The sequence below is a fragment of the Hyperolius riggenbachi genome, chromosome 9 (genome assembly GCF_040937935.1).
Source record: "Hyperolius riggenbachi isolate aHypRig1 chromosome 9, aHypRig1.pri, whole genome shotgun sequence".
Taxonomy (NCBI): domain Eukaryota; kingdom Metazoa; phylum Chordata; class Amphibia; order Anura; family Hyperoliidae; genus Hyperolius; species Hyperolius riggenbachi.
The window spans coordinates 93,615,999-93,628,071 of NC_090654.1; the positions used below are offsets into that span (position 1 = coordinate 93,615,999).

The 12,073-nt window shown below is 45.0% G+C and overlaps 1 protein-coding gene across 3 annotated transcripts in view; it reads right to left on the reverse strand.

Annotated features, from left to right (window-relative positions):
• The window catches only part of OTUD7B (OTU deubiquitinase 7B), a 153,001-nt gene that overhangs the window by 38,290 nt on the left and 102,638 nt on the right, over positions 1 to 12,073 (reverse strand). For all 3 annotated transcript variants that reach the window (XM_068253207.1, XM_068253205.1, XM_068253206.1), the window contains exons 3-5: positions 9,839 to 10,054; positions 512 to 613; positions 295 to 422 (exon numbers count right to left, since the gene is read on the reverse strand). In XM_068253207.1, coding sequence (XP_068109308.1) covers positions 295 to 422; positions 512 to 613; positions 9,839 to 10,054 — 446 coding nt within the window. The remainder of the gene's footprint in view (positions 1 to 294; positions 423 to 511; positions 614 to 9,838; positions 10,055 to 12,073) is intronic.

The following is a 12,073-nucleotide window of genomic DNA, read 5'->3' on the forward strand; positions in this document are numbered from 1 at the left end:
TGGGACCAGGGAGCTGGACGGGCAAGCGAGGTGGGCGGGTGCAGGCGAGCAAGGTGGGCGGTTGCATGCGCACTGGCGGCGGCGGCCGTAGACCTAGAGCCCGTTTTTAAACGGGCTGGGTCTACTAGTGGCATATAAAAAGTAGGAAAACGTTTTTGTTGAATATTATGTAAGGGTTTTAAACCGCTTTAATAAGCAGACTATGTGGGAGGCAAGTATGACAGATGTATGGTTATTTTAGTTCAGGTTTGCTTTACATGTGAACAAGGTCATGGCGCGGGCTGCTTGTCCTACCTCTTTATTTTGCATAGTTTGCTGGAACCGCCACCTCCGTTTTAACGCTTCTTTCTCAGTTCCTTTGTCCATGAGGGTGTAGAGGGATTTGCGGAGTGCAAGGTCTCTGTCGTGGAATCCCCACATCCCTGAAAACAAGAATGAAATTGCAATGACGCTACCTATGGAGCCTTCCTACGTAACCAATCACCGCCACAACAATGTATTATGGACTCACCAAGAGAGGCCGCGTGCAGCAGGCAGTTTCCATCGCCCGTTGTCGCTAAAGGGAGTAGCCTCTGATATGATGGATCCACTAGTGCCCACCAGTTCAGGCGCCCTGCAGAGACATGAAAAACACTGGTTTTAAAGAGAATCAGTCAAGAATAACTATTTGTAGCAATCTGATTCCCCCACCCTGTCATTATAAAAAAAACAAAACAGCACTGAATTTCTGATCATTTCACAGTGTACAACCAAATAACTCAGGAACATCGTACAACAAAACACATCAACAATTTCCATCTCTGTGCTACACCCTTCCCTCAAGTATTGCCCATCGTTAGTACTGCCCATCTGGCATGGAATGCTTGGACTTTGTACACATGCTAAATTTAACTAAGCCGATGGCTGTTTGGAGACTTCTTGGCTGAGAATCTAGCATGCATAGGTGTGCCCCCCAAGGTTGCTTAAAGCCCCCCATATCTAAGTGATGGCAAGTTACTTTGCACTGTTGCTTTCTTTACCCAACCCACTGCTCCATAGTGTGTCCTGCGGTTTTCCCCGCTCCCTCAACTATAACAGAATTTGCTTAGCTGTAGCTGAAAGACATGTCTGTGTGCACAGTATCGTCGCCTTAGGGATCGATTACCGATTCCTACGGAAGACAAAGGTAGATACACATACATTTGCAGAGCTGTGGAGTCGGTACAAAAATCATCCGACTCAAACTCCTCCGTTTATGAAACCACCGACACCAACTCCTACTCCAGGTACCCAAAATTGCTCTGACTCTTCGACTCCACAGCCCTGTACATTTGTTTGTAGAGACAAACAGACAAGAAACAAAAGCGTACATTTAGAAGCGACAATTCAAGCTTGCGACAACAAAGAAGGAGAAGACACAGTGGAAGCTGTCTGCACCGGACTACGTAGAGATGACTCTCCACCGGATGTTTCCTTAGAAGTCTGTAGGTAGCGACTGCCGTCTGTATAATATTTTCGCACACACAGCAGGAGAACAACAGACTAGGCGACGGTTTGCGCAACAAAAGCCACGAGCAATTGAATGTTGTCTCACAGCATACAAGCCAATGAACTGTTGCGCGACATGTGTCTGTACAGAAATTTGTATGCCATGTGTATGGATGGGCCGTTACTGAAAGTGTGTACATAACTTAGCATAAAGTGTAGATTAGTGCAGGAAGGGTTGGGCTCAACTCCAATGGTATTTTAGTTACAAATGCTCTTCTTGCGACCACAATACCTTTGCATACCTGGACTTTTATGCTGGGCATACATGGCTCATTTTATATTACCAATCGAGCCGCTGATGGCTTGATTGAGAATGTTCAACCTGTCCGATCACCGCGGCGGGTCGATACCGCACTCATTCCCTGCGGGCGGACAATGGTAGAAACGAAAGGCAGATAAGGAAGTGCCCGCGGGGACGAGCGGGGATCGATTATCGCGCGGTGATGCGCTGGCTCGATACCGGCGCATAATCTAACCATGTATGCCCAGCATAAGTCAGGCTTCTATTCTTAAGGGGCCCATACACCTAACGATTTCCGCGGCCAAATACGGCCGTTTCGATCACAGTGATCGAAACGGGCGTGAAATCGCAGCGCACACCGCTGACAGAACGATGGATTTCTGTCCGAAATCCATCGTTCCCGTCGATCCATCCGTGCGGAAGATTTTTCTCGGGTCAGGAGTGCGTCGGGAGTGCGTCGATAGCGGCGTTCGAATGCCCGACGACCGAATACAGAGGAGATACATTACCTGCTCCGCTGACGCGAGTCCCCGCTGTCACCTCCCGGCTGGCATCTTCTCCCATCACCTTCCGCATCACGGCATCAGTGTATAACTTCCTGTGTCACTGCAGTGACAGCGGAAGTACAAATAGAGGGCGCTCTATTTGAACTTCCGCTGTCGCTGGAGTGACAGAAAGTTATACGCGGATGCCGATGGGAGAAGATGCATGCCGGGAGCCGATGCGAAGAAGATGCCGGGAGCCGATGCGAAGAAGATGCCGGGACCAGGCGGAGAAGAAGACAGTGGTGGACCAGGGGACTCGAGCCGGTCGGAACAAGTAATGTATGCAGGGGGGACGGGGTACGGCAGCTTCACAGATTGTGATCGGTTTCAGGCTGAAATCGATTCACAATCTGTTTGCAGTAAGGTGGCCATACGATCCCTCTCTGATCAGATTCGATCAGAGAGGGATCTATCTTTTGGTCGAATCTGATGGCAAGTCGACCAGTGTATGGCCACCTTTAGATACCCTGAGCCTTCTAACAAAAGAAAGATGAATGCACTGTGCTTCTTCAATCACCAGATACCATCCCACCCAGAACCTTAGCTTCTCCCGGGAGACCCTCTTATCCTCTAGCTTGGTCACTGCCTCTCACTCAGACATCCAGGACTTCACCCAACCATACCTCTCCTTTTGAACACTCTCCCCCAGCCTGTCTGCCATGCTTAGAGCCTGGAAACCTTCAAACATACTTTCAAAACACACCTGTTCAGAAAATCCTATAATTTTCTATAGGTAGCATTGGAGGTTCACTGCCTCTAACCTGCTGTACGTTCTTCCCTAATGTCTCCAAACCACCACTCTCTAGACTAGACTATAAGCTCACAAGGGCAGAGACCACCTCCTAGTGTTTCTGATTCTGCTGCAATTTATCATATGAACATGTACCAGTATTGGTGATGTCTCAAACCACACATCAACTATGTATTTGTATTGCTGGATGTTTTAATAGGACTGAGTTTTGGACATCTCCTGTATCTATGCTGCCCACTTGGTAAATAACTAATAGTCCTTCTTGGAGTTCCCCCCCCCCCCCTTCTCTAATTTTGCCTTGTTTATAAGGTTTACTACCGATAAAATAAAAGATTCTTTAAATTTGGAAACATTAAATGCCACAAATAGAGCGATTCGTATCTCCACCTGATATTCACGCTTTTCCCACCAGTTGTTACAAGCCGTAGAAACGATTTGGTTTGCATTGGCTTTCATTTGCTGAATATTTTTAAAAACCTGATATATAAGACCCCACCCTGTATCTCCTTTAAGCCAACCTAAAAAGAGCATTCCTATTAAACGAATGTCCAAAGAAATCAGCAGAAAATCTGTACATGAAAGCGATCCATAAATATTGATCGGACGGAGACATTCAATTCCCAGCCTAAAACGTCTTCCTGGCACTTCTGAGAAAATGTTTATTCAGCTCAGCTGAAGCAGAAGGTTAGCATTAAAAATGTCACAACGCTTCCGACACAGCAGCTGATTTGCATTCTTGGGTGTGCTAGAGCGTCCGGAATGCTTTTGCAAGGAAAACAGAAGTTTGGAGCAGCAGCCACCCCCACCCCTCTCCAAGACTGTGTCCAAGCCAAGGGGAGGCAGAAGGCAGATATTGGGGGAAGGAATCTACTTTAGCTGCCTGGTACATCAGCTCCTAGAGACAATAGGTCCACACAGAAATCACTGGGGCTAATTTCTCTCTCCCTTCCTGCAGCCAAATGGATGAGCTCCAGGAAAGAAAGGGACAGAACAATGTAGGCAGCCAGGACAAGACAGCAAAGCACTGTGGGTTTAACCCTCTGCCGCTCTTCAAGGAAACCTGCAGTGTAATCTACACTGTCAGCGATGCAAGAAACCTGTGCCCCACACTGATCACACTGCAAGAACAGCTGTACCCAACACTGCAAGAAAACCCTGTACTCCATACTGTCCACACTGCAAGAACAGCTGTACCCAACACTGCAAAAAAAAAAAAAAAACCTGTACCCTATACTGTCCACACTGCAAGAGCAACTGTACCCTATACTGTGCACACTGCAAGAACAACTGTATCCCACGCTGCAAGAAAGGAAGAAAACCTGATTGCCACGCTGTCTACAGTGCAAGATAACCTGAACCCGTATATTGTCAACAATGCAAAAACAACTGTATCCCACACGGTCCATACAGAGAAAACCTGCAAGAAAACTTGTGTATGACACCGCAAAAAAAAAAAAACTCTCACACCGACCACACTGCAAGGAACCCTGTACCCCACATTATCCATAATGCAAGGATAGCTATAGCCCACACTGCAAGAAAACTTGCAAGCCATACTATCCCCACTGCAATAAAACCTGTACCCCACACTGTCCCCACTGCAAGGAAACCTGTACTCCATAATGTCCCCACTGCAAGGAAACCTGTACTCCATACTGTTCCCACTGCAAGGAAACCTGTACTCCATACTGTTCCCACTGCAAGGAAACCTGTACCCCATACTGTCCCCACTGCAAGGAAACCTGTACCCTATACTGTCCACACTGCAAAAACAGCTGTACTACATACTGCCCCCACTGGACGGAAACCTGTACCCCATACTGTCCCCACTGCAAGAAAACCTGCATGCCATACTGTCCACACCGCAAGAAAACCTGTATTTCACACTGTCCACACTGCAAGAACAACTGAGTTTTACACTATCTACACTACAAGAACAACTGTACCCCATACTGACCCCACTACAAGGATACCTGTATGCCACACTGTCCACACTGCAAGAAAACCTAAATACCACATTGTCCACACTGTAAGAAAACATGCATGCCAAACTGCAAGAAAGCTTGCATCTCCCACATTGAACACACTGCAAGGCAAACTGTGTCCTGAATTATATCAACAGTGCAAAACAACCTGTATCCCGCATAAACATATCCTTAACACTGCAGAAAAATGTCCTAAACCGACCAAAGTTTGGTGTAACCTACTCTTTAAAGCAATGCCATTAAGAGTCAGTAATTAATAAATCTATAAAAATACAAAAAATTAGTGGCTTTCAAAAATAAAGAAAATGCATAGAACAGACAAAAAAGTAATACAGTTAATGGAAAATCTACAAAAAAAAATTCTATTTGAAAAGGGACTATGCACAGGAAAAAAATCAAACAAAAAAATACAAAATTAATAACTGTCTTTGACCTGCAATCCAGAGGCGCTTTTGGCAGTCTGGTTTAATTGGCCCTGGCTTGGCAGTTCCCTAATTGTCATGGTAATAGTGCTTATGTAGCAGTCTGCCAAACCAAATACCAAGCGGGAACCACAGGCAACTATTTGTGTAAACAGAGAATGTTATTTACGCCAGTCTGGCTCCTGGGCACACTGCTGACTCTGTCCCAGCAATCTGGACTCCGCAGCAGAGTGGATGGGAAGCAGTGGCAATGCCGTGACAAACGCGAGCTGGAGAAAATACACAATCATGTTATGAGGCACAATGACGCACCACATAAGCTTTGCTCACCTCTCACTTCAGACCGCACCCGGTTGTGGTTGCAAAAATCCCCCCCCAAAAAAAAAATAAAAAAAATTATAATAATAAAAAAATAATTACACGGGGAGATGTGGTTTTTAGCAGCCTTGGGTCAGTCGCGCACGTCAGTTGTTGCAATATTTTGCGCAGTTACTGCTGAGCAACTGATCAAACACATGCAACTGATATTTTCCAGCATGTCCGATTGATTTTGACCAGTGGTTGATCAGGCTGCAAAAAGCGGTAGATGTATGGCCACCTTAAAGGTACCCATACACACAAGTTTTTTTAGTTCGATTCCTTGCAGGTGCGATTCACCTTCTGGGAAAACTGTAGCTTTCCCAAAATGTCCAGCCGATCGAAATTTGATCAATTTTGCCCAAAGATAGGATTGAAAGCATTGCTTGAACTGAAATGACCTTTGATAAGTGTATATCTAACTGTCCCCCACTCACTGTCCATGTCCAGCAAGTGCCTCCCAATATAGTAACCCCCTCAATATGAAATACAGCTCCCACACCATTTTCTAGGACTTCCCCTCCAAACATAATTAGGCAGTGTCCTTCCTCAAATCTTCCAGTATAAGGCAGAGCCCCTCCCCATCCATAAATGTAATTAGTCAAGAGTTCTCCCTAATTCAAGCACAAGTCACAATCACCTCCCCAAACTCCCCATTCCCAAGCATGGTCACACAGAGTTGTCCCCTACCCCCTCTCCCCACATAGTTAAACAGTGATAGCCAGCATAGATGGCCAAATGTGCCCCCGGTATTAGGTAGCCACCCCCACCAGCATAAATATCCAATGTGCCCCCAGTAAAAGCAGATGGGACTGTTGCACACTTCCCATCTCCACTAGATGGCATCACAGAGAAGAGACAGGGCAGAATAGGGATTCTGTTGGTAGTGACAGGTGAATGAAGCATGCTGCATGCTACACTCGGCATTCTTGCTCTGTAGCCAGCACTCCACTTCGTCATTCTCGGTCAGTGTCCGACCCTCCAATTCAGCATGCGCGACCGATCTACCCAGTAGTCCTTTGCGCTCAACCGGTAGATTGCAATTGGCACAATTGTCACCCCTGTCGTACATGTATGAAAATTTTTCAAACAGGACTTCTGGCTGCCAAAGCCTAGTTTCTCCCAATAACCAGAAGGCATATTAAGATCTGAGCTTGAAATTCTCCTTTAAGGCAATGTAAACACTCTCCTGCTCTGGTAATGTATGTAAGGGTATTCCCACACTGCTAGTTGTTAATGTCAAAAGATTTTTTTGTCCCTGTGAGCCAAATTGTGCCGACTCTTTAAATTACAAGTCAAAAACAAATGATGCAGCTTCCGAGAAGGCTCTAATGAAAGATTTAAAGATTTTTGAAGGAGACTGTGGAGGGGGGAAAAAAATCCAAGCACAGCTTTCATCAGCTTTTTTTGCGTGGTTAATGGCTCTGCATCTTCACAAACTACCCAGCAGCCTCTGCTCTGCGTTGGTCACAACAGCAGTGACATCAGCCCTGAAGAATCTGCAGTCTACCCAAAAGCAGGTTGAACAACAGAGTCTGTCACTCCCTCGCAAGCAAATAAGGATCTGTTTATCAAAAGAAATAGCCTAAATTCCTTCTGTGGAATTTAATGGCTTCCACTGGATCTGATGCATGTGGAGGCATTTACAAAACAGGCGATTGTAGCAGTTACATTTCAAGTCTACGCAGCGCCCATTTGGTCCAAGTGTATTACAGTTAGCTGTGTGTTACAGCTCCTAATGCGGTGTTCTTTCAGCATGCAGAGCAGCAGAATTTTCCAAGGCCAGGCAAACCCCACTCACATCAAAGCAGCAGAAAATGAGGACATACTGCACTCCAGTGACTTCAACCAAGAAACGGGTGTGGCCACTGAGCCTTTCTGTATGGGCCTCAAGCGGGTGGCATTTTAGTCAGAAAATGCATTTAGTCAGTCCAAAACCACCAAAACTCAACTTCGCTAACTGCAGACTGGAAGTTTCTAGTACTCTATCCAATATTCTGTGACTGTTTCCAAAGCCTTATTCACAATATATAAACAATCTGAGAACGCGTCAAACAGGATAAAAAGTCAAAATAACTGTTTAGATAAAGAATATTTACAGGAGAATATAGCAATATTTTTCTGAGACCTGTTCTGAAAAGGGGCTAGAGAAAGAAGACCTCATATCAGGCAGGGGGTGAGAGGACAGCCACACAGTAAATTTCAGGATATGATCAAACTTTTTTTTTTTTAATGAACCGGAACGCATGCACAGGACAGAATGAAACCATAGGGAAATGCACCCTGTATGTATTTAGAGAGTTTAGCCTGTCTAATTCCCTCTCATCTGTGACTAACCACAACTGTAATTTGATATCTCAGCGTTGTCAGCTGGCTGCCTCGGCAAAGCAGCTAATCTGTAAACACAGGTTGTTAACCCTATGTCTCCTTCCATGAAAGCAGGATGTAAACACGCTGCAGATTTATTGCAGGATTTGTATCAGCTGTAACAAAGAAAAGTTTTTCTTTAAAGGTTATGATGCTGTTGCTTATCTTTTACAGCAGAGAGGAAAGTTCTGAGTTCAGGTCTGCTTTAATCATATGCTATTAGCTAAGCAGCCTGGCTATAGTTCTGTGACTGGAGGGGTACTTCTAATACTAAAGGCGCATACAGACACCCAATTTTACCACTTCCATGTAAAATGAGGGCTAATAGATTTTGTAGGACACTTTGATCCACATAGGCTGATGGACTAGATCGCCCATGTTATATCTAAATTACGTGTCGCAGCATTGGAGCAGGAGACTGGTGGCAATCAATAGTCAGACTTAGCCCAAAACTACAATCTAAAGGGGCCGACCCTAGGCCAGCACCCCTAGCGGTGGTCATGTTTTCCTATGTCGAACTATGTCTGACTTTGGACCTGAACTGGGAAGTGCCAATGTTGGACATAGTCTGACATAGGATAGGAAAGGATTAACAGCACGAATAGACGGTGGTGGTAAGCTCCCATAATACAGTGGTAAAATTGGCCAAACAACAGTCAATCAAAATTCGACGTGTGCAAGTACCCTAAGGACCAGCACACCCTCTTGTTTACCTAATTTCAAGTGTTATTTAACGGTCCGTATACAGGGGAATTGGAAGTCATTGCTCTATGCATATCTTATTCCAGCGATGTTAAAGCTCCTACCCTGCCCCTGACTGTTGGAAATTTTCCACCCTGTGCAAACAATATTGACCATTGATTTTAGGCCAAAATTGATCAGAATTTGGACGTGTCTGTCCAATAGATTCCCAGCAGATTCAATCAGTTTTTGAATATGCTGGGAATCGAGCGCCAAAATTGATGCACGCACGGCCCGCTTAAGTCCAATTGGGAAAATCCAATTAACTTTTCAGAATGTGGGAGGACAAAGGTGGGCCCAGAGGAATGACACCTGGACATGGGGAGAATCTACAAATGTCATATGCCATGTCACCTGACCAACCCAGTAACACTGCCAAAGGGCAGCCACCTTGTGGCACCCACAGACCACTGCAATAATCAACATCAATTTCAAGGCACCCATGAGGTTCCAGATACAAGTCGGCATCTATGTGCTGGATTTGGAAACAAAATCCCTGCCACTATTTTGGTTAAGGAGAACTCATGATGTATCACTGAATGAGAATACACCTTGCAAAGAGGTTCTGTCATTCACAACTGTCAGAACCTACATCAACCAGACTGATAACTATTGATATAAGAAAAAATTAGAAACAAATTATTTGAAAAATATCATGCCACTTTAAAACAGCTGTCTCTGGAACTGACAAGTAATCAAGTAAACGCTCAATCTTCCAGATTCTTTGAAATAGCACGAGCTACAAACATTTCTCGTCAACACTCAATCCAAGTCTGCAGAGCATACACCAGAGACCGGAAGGGAATTTAGAAATCCAGATTATTATAGGTAGTGGATAGCCAAAGTTGCCTCTTGAATTGTAAGGACAGGCTGGATATATAAATGGTCGGCACACAACTCACCAGCATGCTCCAAGGCCACCAGCATGGACTGCTCGATGAGATCTCTCTCGATAAAGTTGCGGAAGTCTTCGCTGTACACCGTGAGATCTGGCAGCTGGAAAGTGCACACCGGCGCCTCCAGGAGGTACTCATTGCTACCATTGCTGGAGACCTGGGACCGGGCCAAGGAAACGATGGAAGAGCTGGCGTGAGAGATGCCTCTGGACAGGCGTTTCTCTGTGAGACACAAGAGGGGAGTGGATGTAAGTCATAATACACGTAAATCCACACTGGGTTACAATGTCTAAATAATCTACATAAGAACAAAAGAATTGAAAATATTAATGACAAAAAACATTGTAGGTTTAAAAAAAAAAAAAAAATAGTTATTTTTAATGTTGTATTTGTTTTATTATTCACAATCGATCGGTAGAACCCAGAATCAGAAATCTGGAGCAAGGGTGACATGGGAGTTGGTACAAACAATACCAGTTGCATGGCATCCTACTGATACTCTGCCTCTAACACTTTTAGCCATGGACCCTGAATAAGCATATGCAGATCAGATGCTTCTGACACAAATCTGACAAGAAAGTATTAAAGTGAATGGGAACCGCATTTAAAAAAATTAGACAGATACTTACCCAAGGAGAGGGAAGGCTGTGGGTCCTTTAGAGTCTTCCCGCTCCTCTCCTGGTCCCCTCGTTCCAGTGTTGGCTCGCCCAGTAGCAGTATTTGACTAATTTAGACAAATACTGCTTTACCCGGCCGAAGGAGGATTCAGAAGTCTTCAAGGAGCCAGAGTGCTCCTGAAGAAGGGCGGCCCTGTACTGCACCTGCGCAAGCACGCTCTCTTGCACGCTCACGCCTATGCAGTATGGAGCCGCACGTCGACGACGAGCCAGCACAGGATAGAGGGCACCGCGAGAGGAGACGGAAGACTCTATATGACCCAGAGCCTTCCCTCTCCTTAGGTAAGTATTTGCTTCATTTTTTTAAAAATGCGGTTCCCATTTACTTTAAAGGCAGAGGATCAGCAGGCCAGCCAGGTAATATGCATGGTTTAAAAAGGAAATAAATATGGCAACGTCTTTATCCCCCTTGCTTTAGGTTTCCTTTAAGGAAATGACAAAAAAACACAAACAGGCGTTTTCAAAGAAAGACATGATGTATAACTTCAGCAGACAATCGTTCATTATCAGTGTGCACAGTGTTATGAACGATTTTAATAATAGTTGTGTCTGCAAAGTCTATGGCAGCTCGCCTACATCCTTCATTGTTTAACAATCCTATTAGTTAAAGTTAACGTAAGATATGTGGATGTAATCGTGGTACAATTGTTTATTGGCCATTCACACGATTCTATCTTGCAGTGTACACATTGTTGGAGATCTGCCATCTGACATTTAAATGTCTGATTGTTTTGATGTCTATTCCATTCTCCCCATTTTGCCAGTTCCAAAAGTGCTTAAAGAGACTTTTCAGCCCGATTTCTTCTATCCTATAAGTTCCTATACCTGTTCTAATGTGGTCTGGATTACTGCAGCCTTTTCAAGTTGCACTGTCTCTGTAATATATATAATCTTTTCTTTGTCAAGCTTTGTCGACCCAGGGAGGAATGGGCTGCCTGTTGTAATGAATACAAGTTATGCACGCCCACTTCAGGCTCTGTGTGCTTTGTTTACTCATCACTCTCTGCTTTCAGTTTGAGCTTGTCTGATGTAGTTTGTGAAAGGGTGAATATCTACCAATTAACCCTCCTGGCAGTTTGGCAAAATCCGCCAGGTGGCAGCAAATGCGTTTAAAAAAAAAAATAAAAAATAAAATTTCATGTAGCGAGACGAGGTCTCGCCACATGATAGCCGCTGCTCAGCGGCATCCCCCCAGCCCCTCCGATCGGAGATCAGGAGATCCCGTTCAAAGACGCGTATAGCGGCGGATCGGCGGCGATCGGGCACTGCACGCAGCTAGCAAAGTGCTAGCTGCGTACAGCAAAAAAAATTTATGCAAATTGGCCCAGTGGGGCCTGAGCGGTGCCTCCCGGCGGCATAGCCAGGGAGGTTAAGCTTGGTTCACACATAAATCTGTACATTTCCGGTCCAGTCTTGTCATATCAGTTTTGCATCAGTTTCCTATCAGTTATACCTGACTAGACCAGAAAGGTACACCTTTTATGTGTGAACACGGCCACAGAAAAATGATACAAAACTGACAAGAATGGAATGGACCAGAAACTTACAGATTCAGGTGTGAACA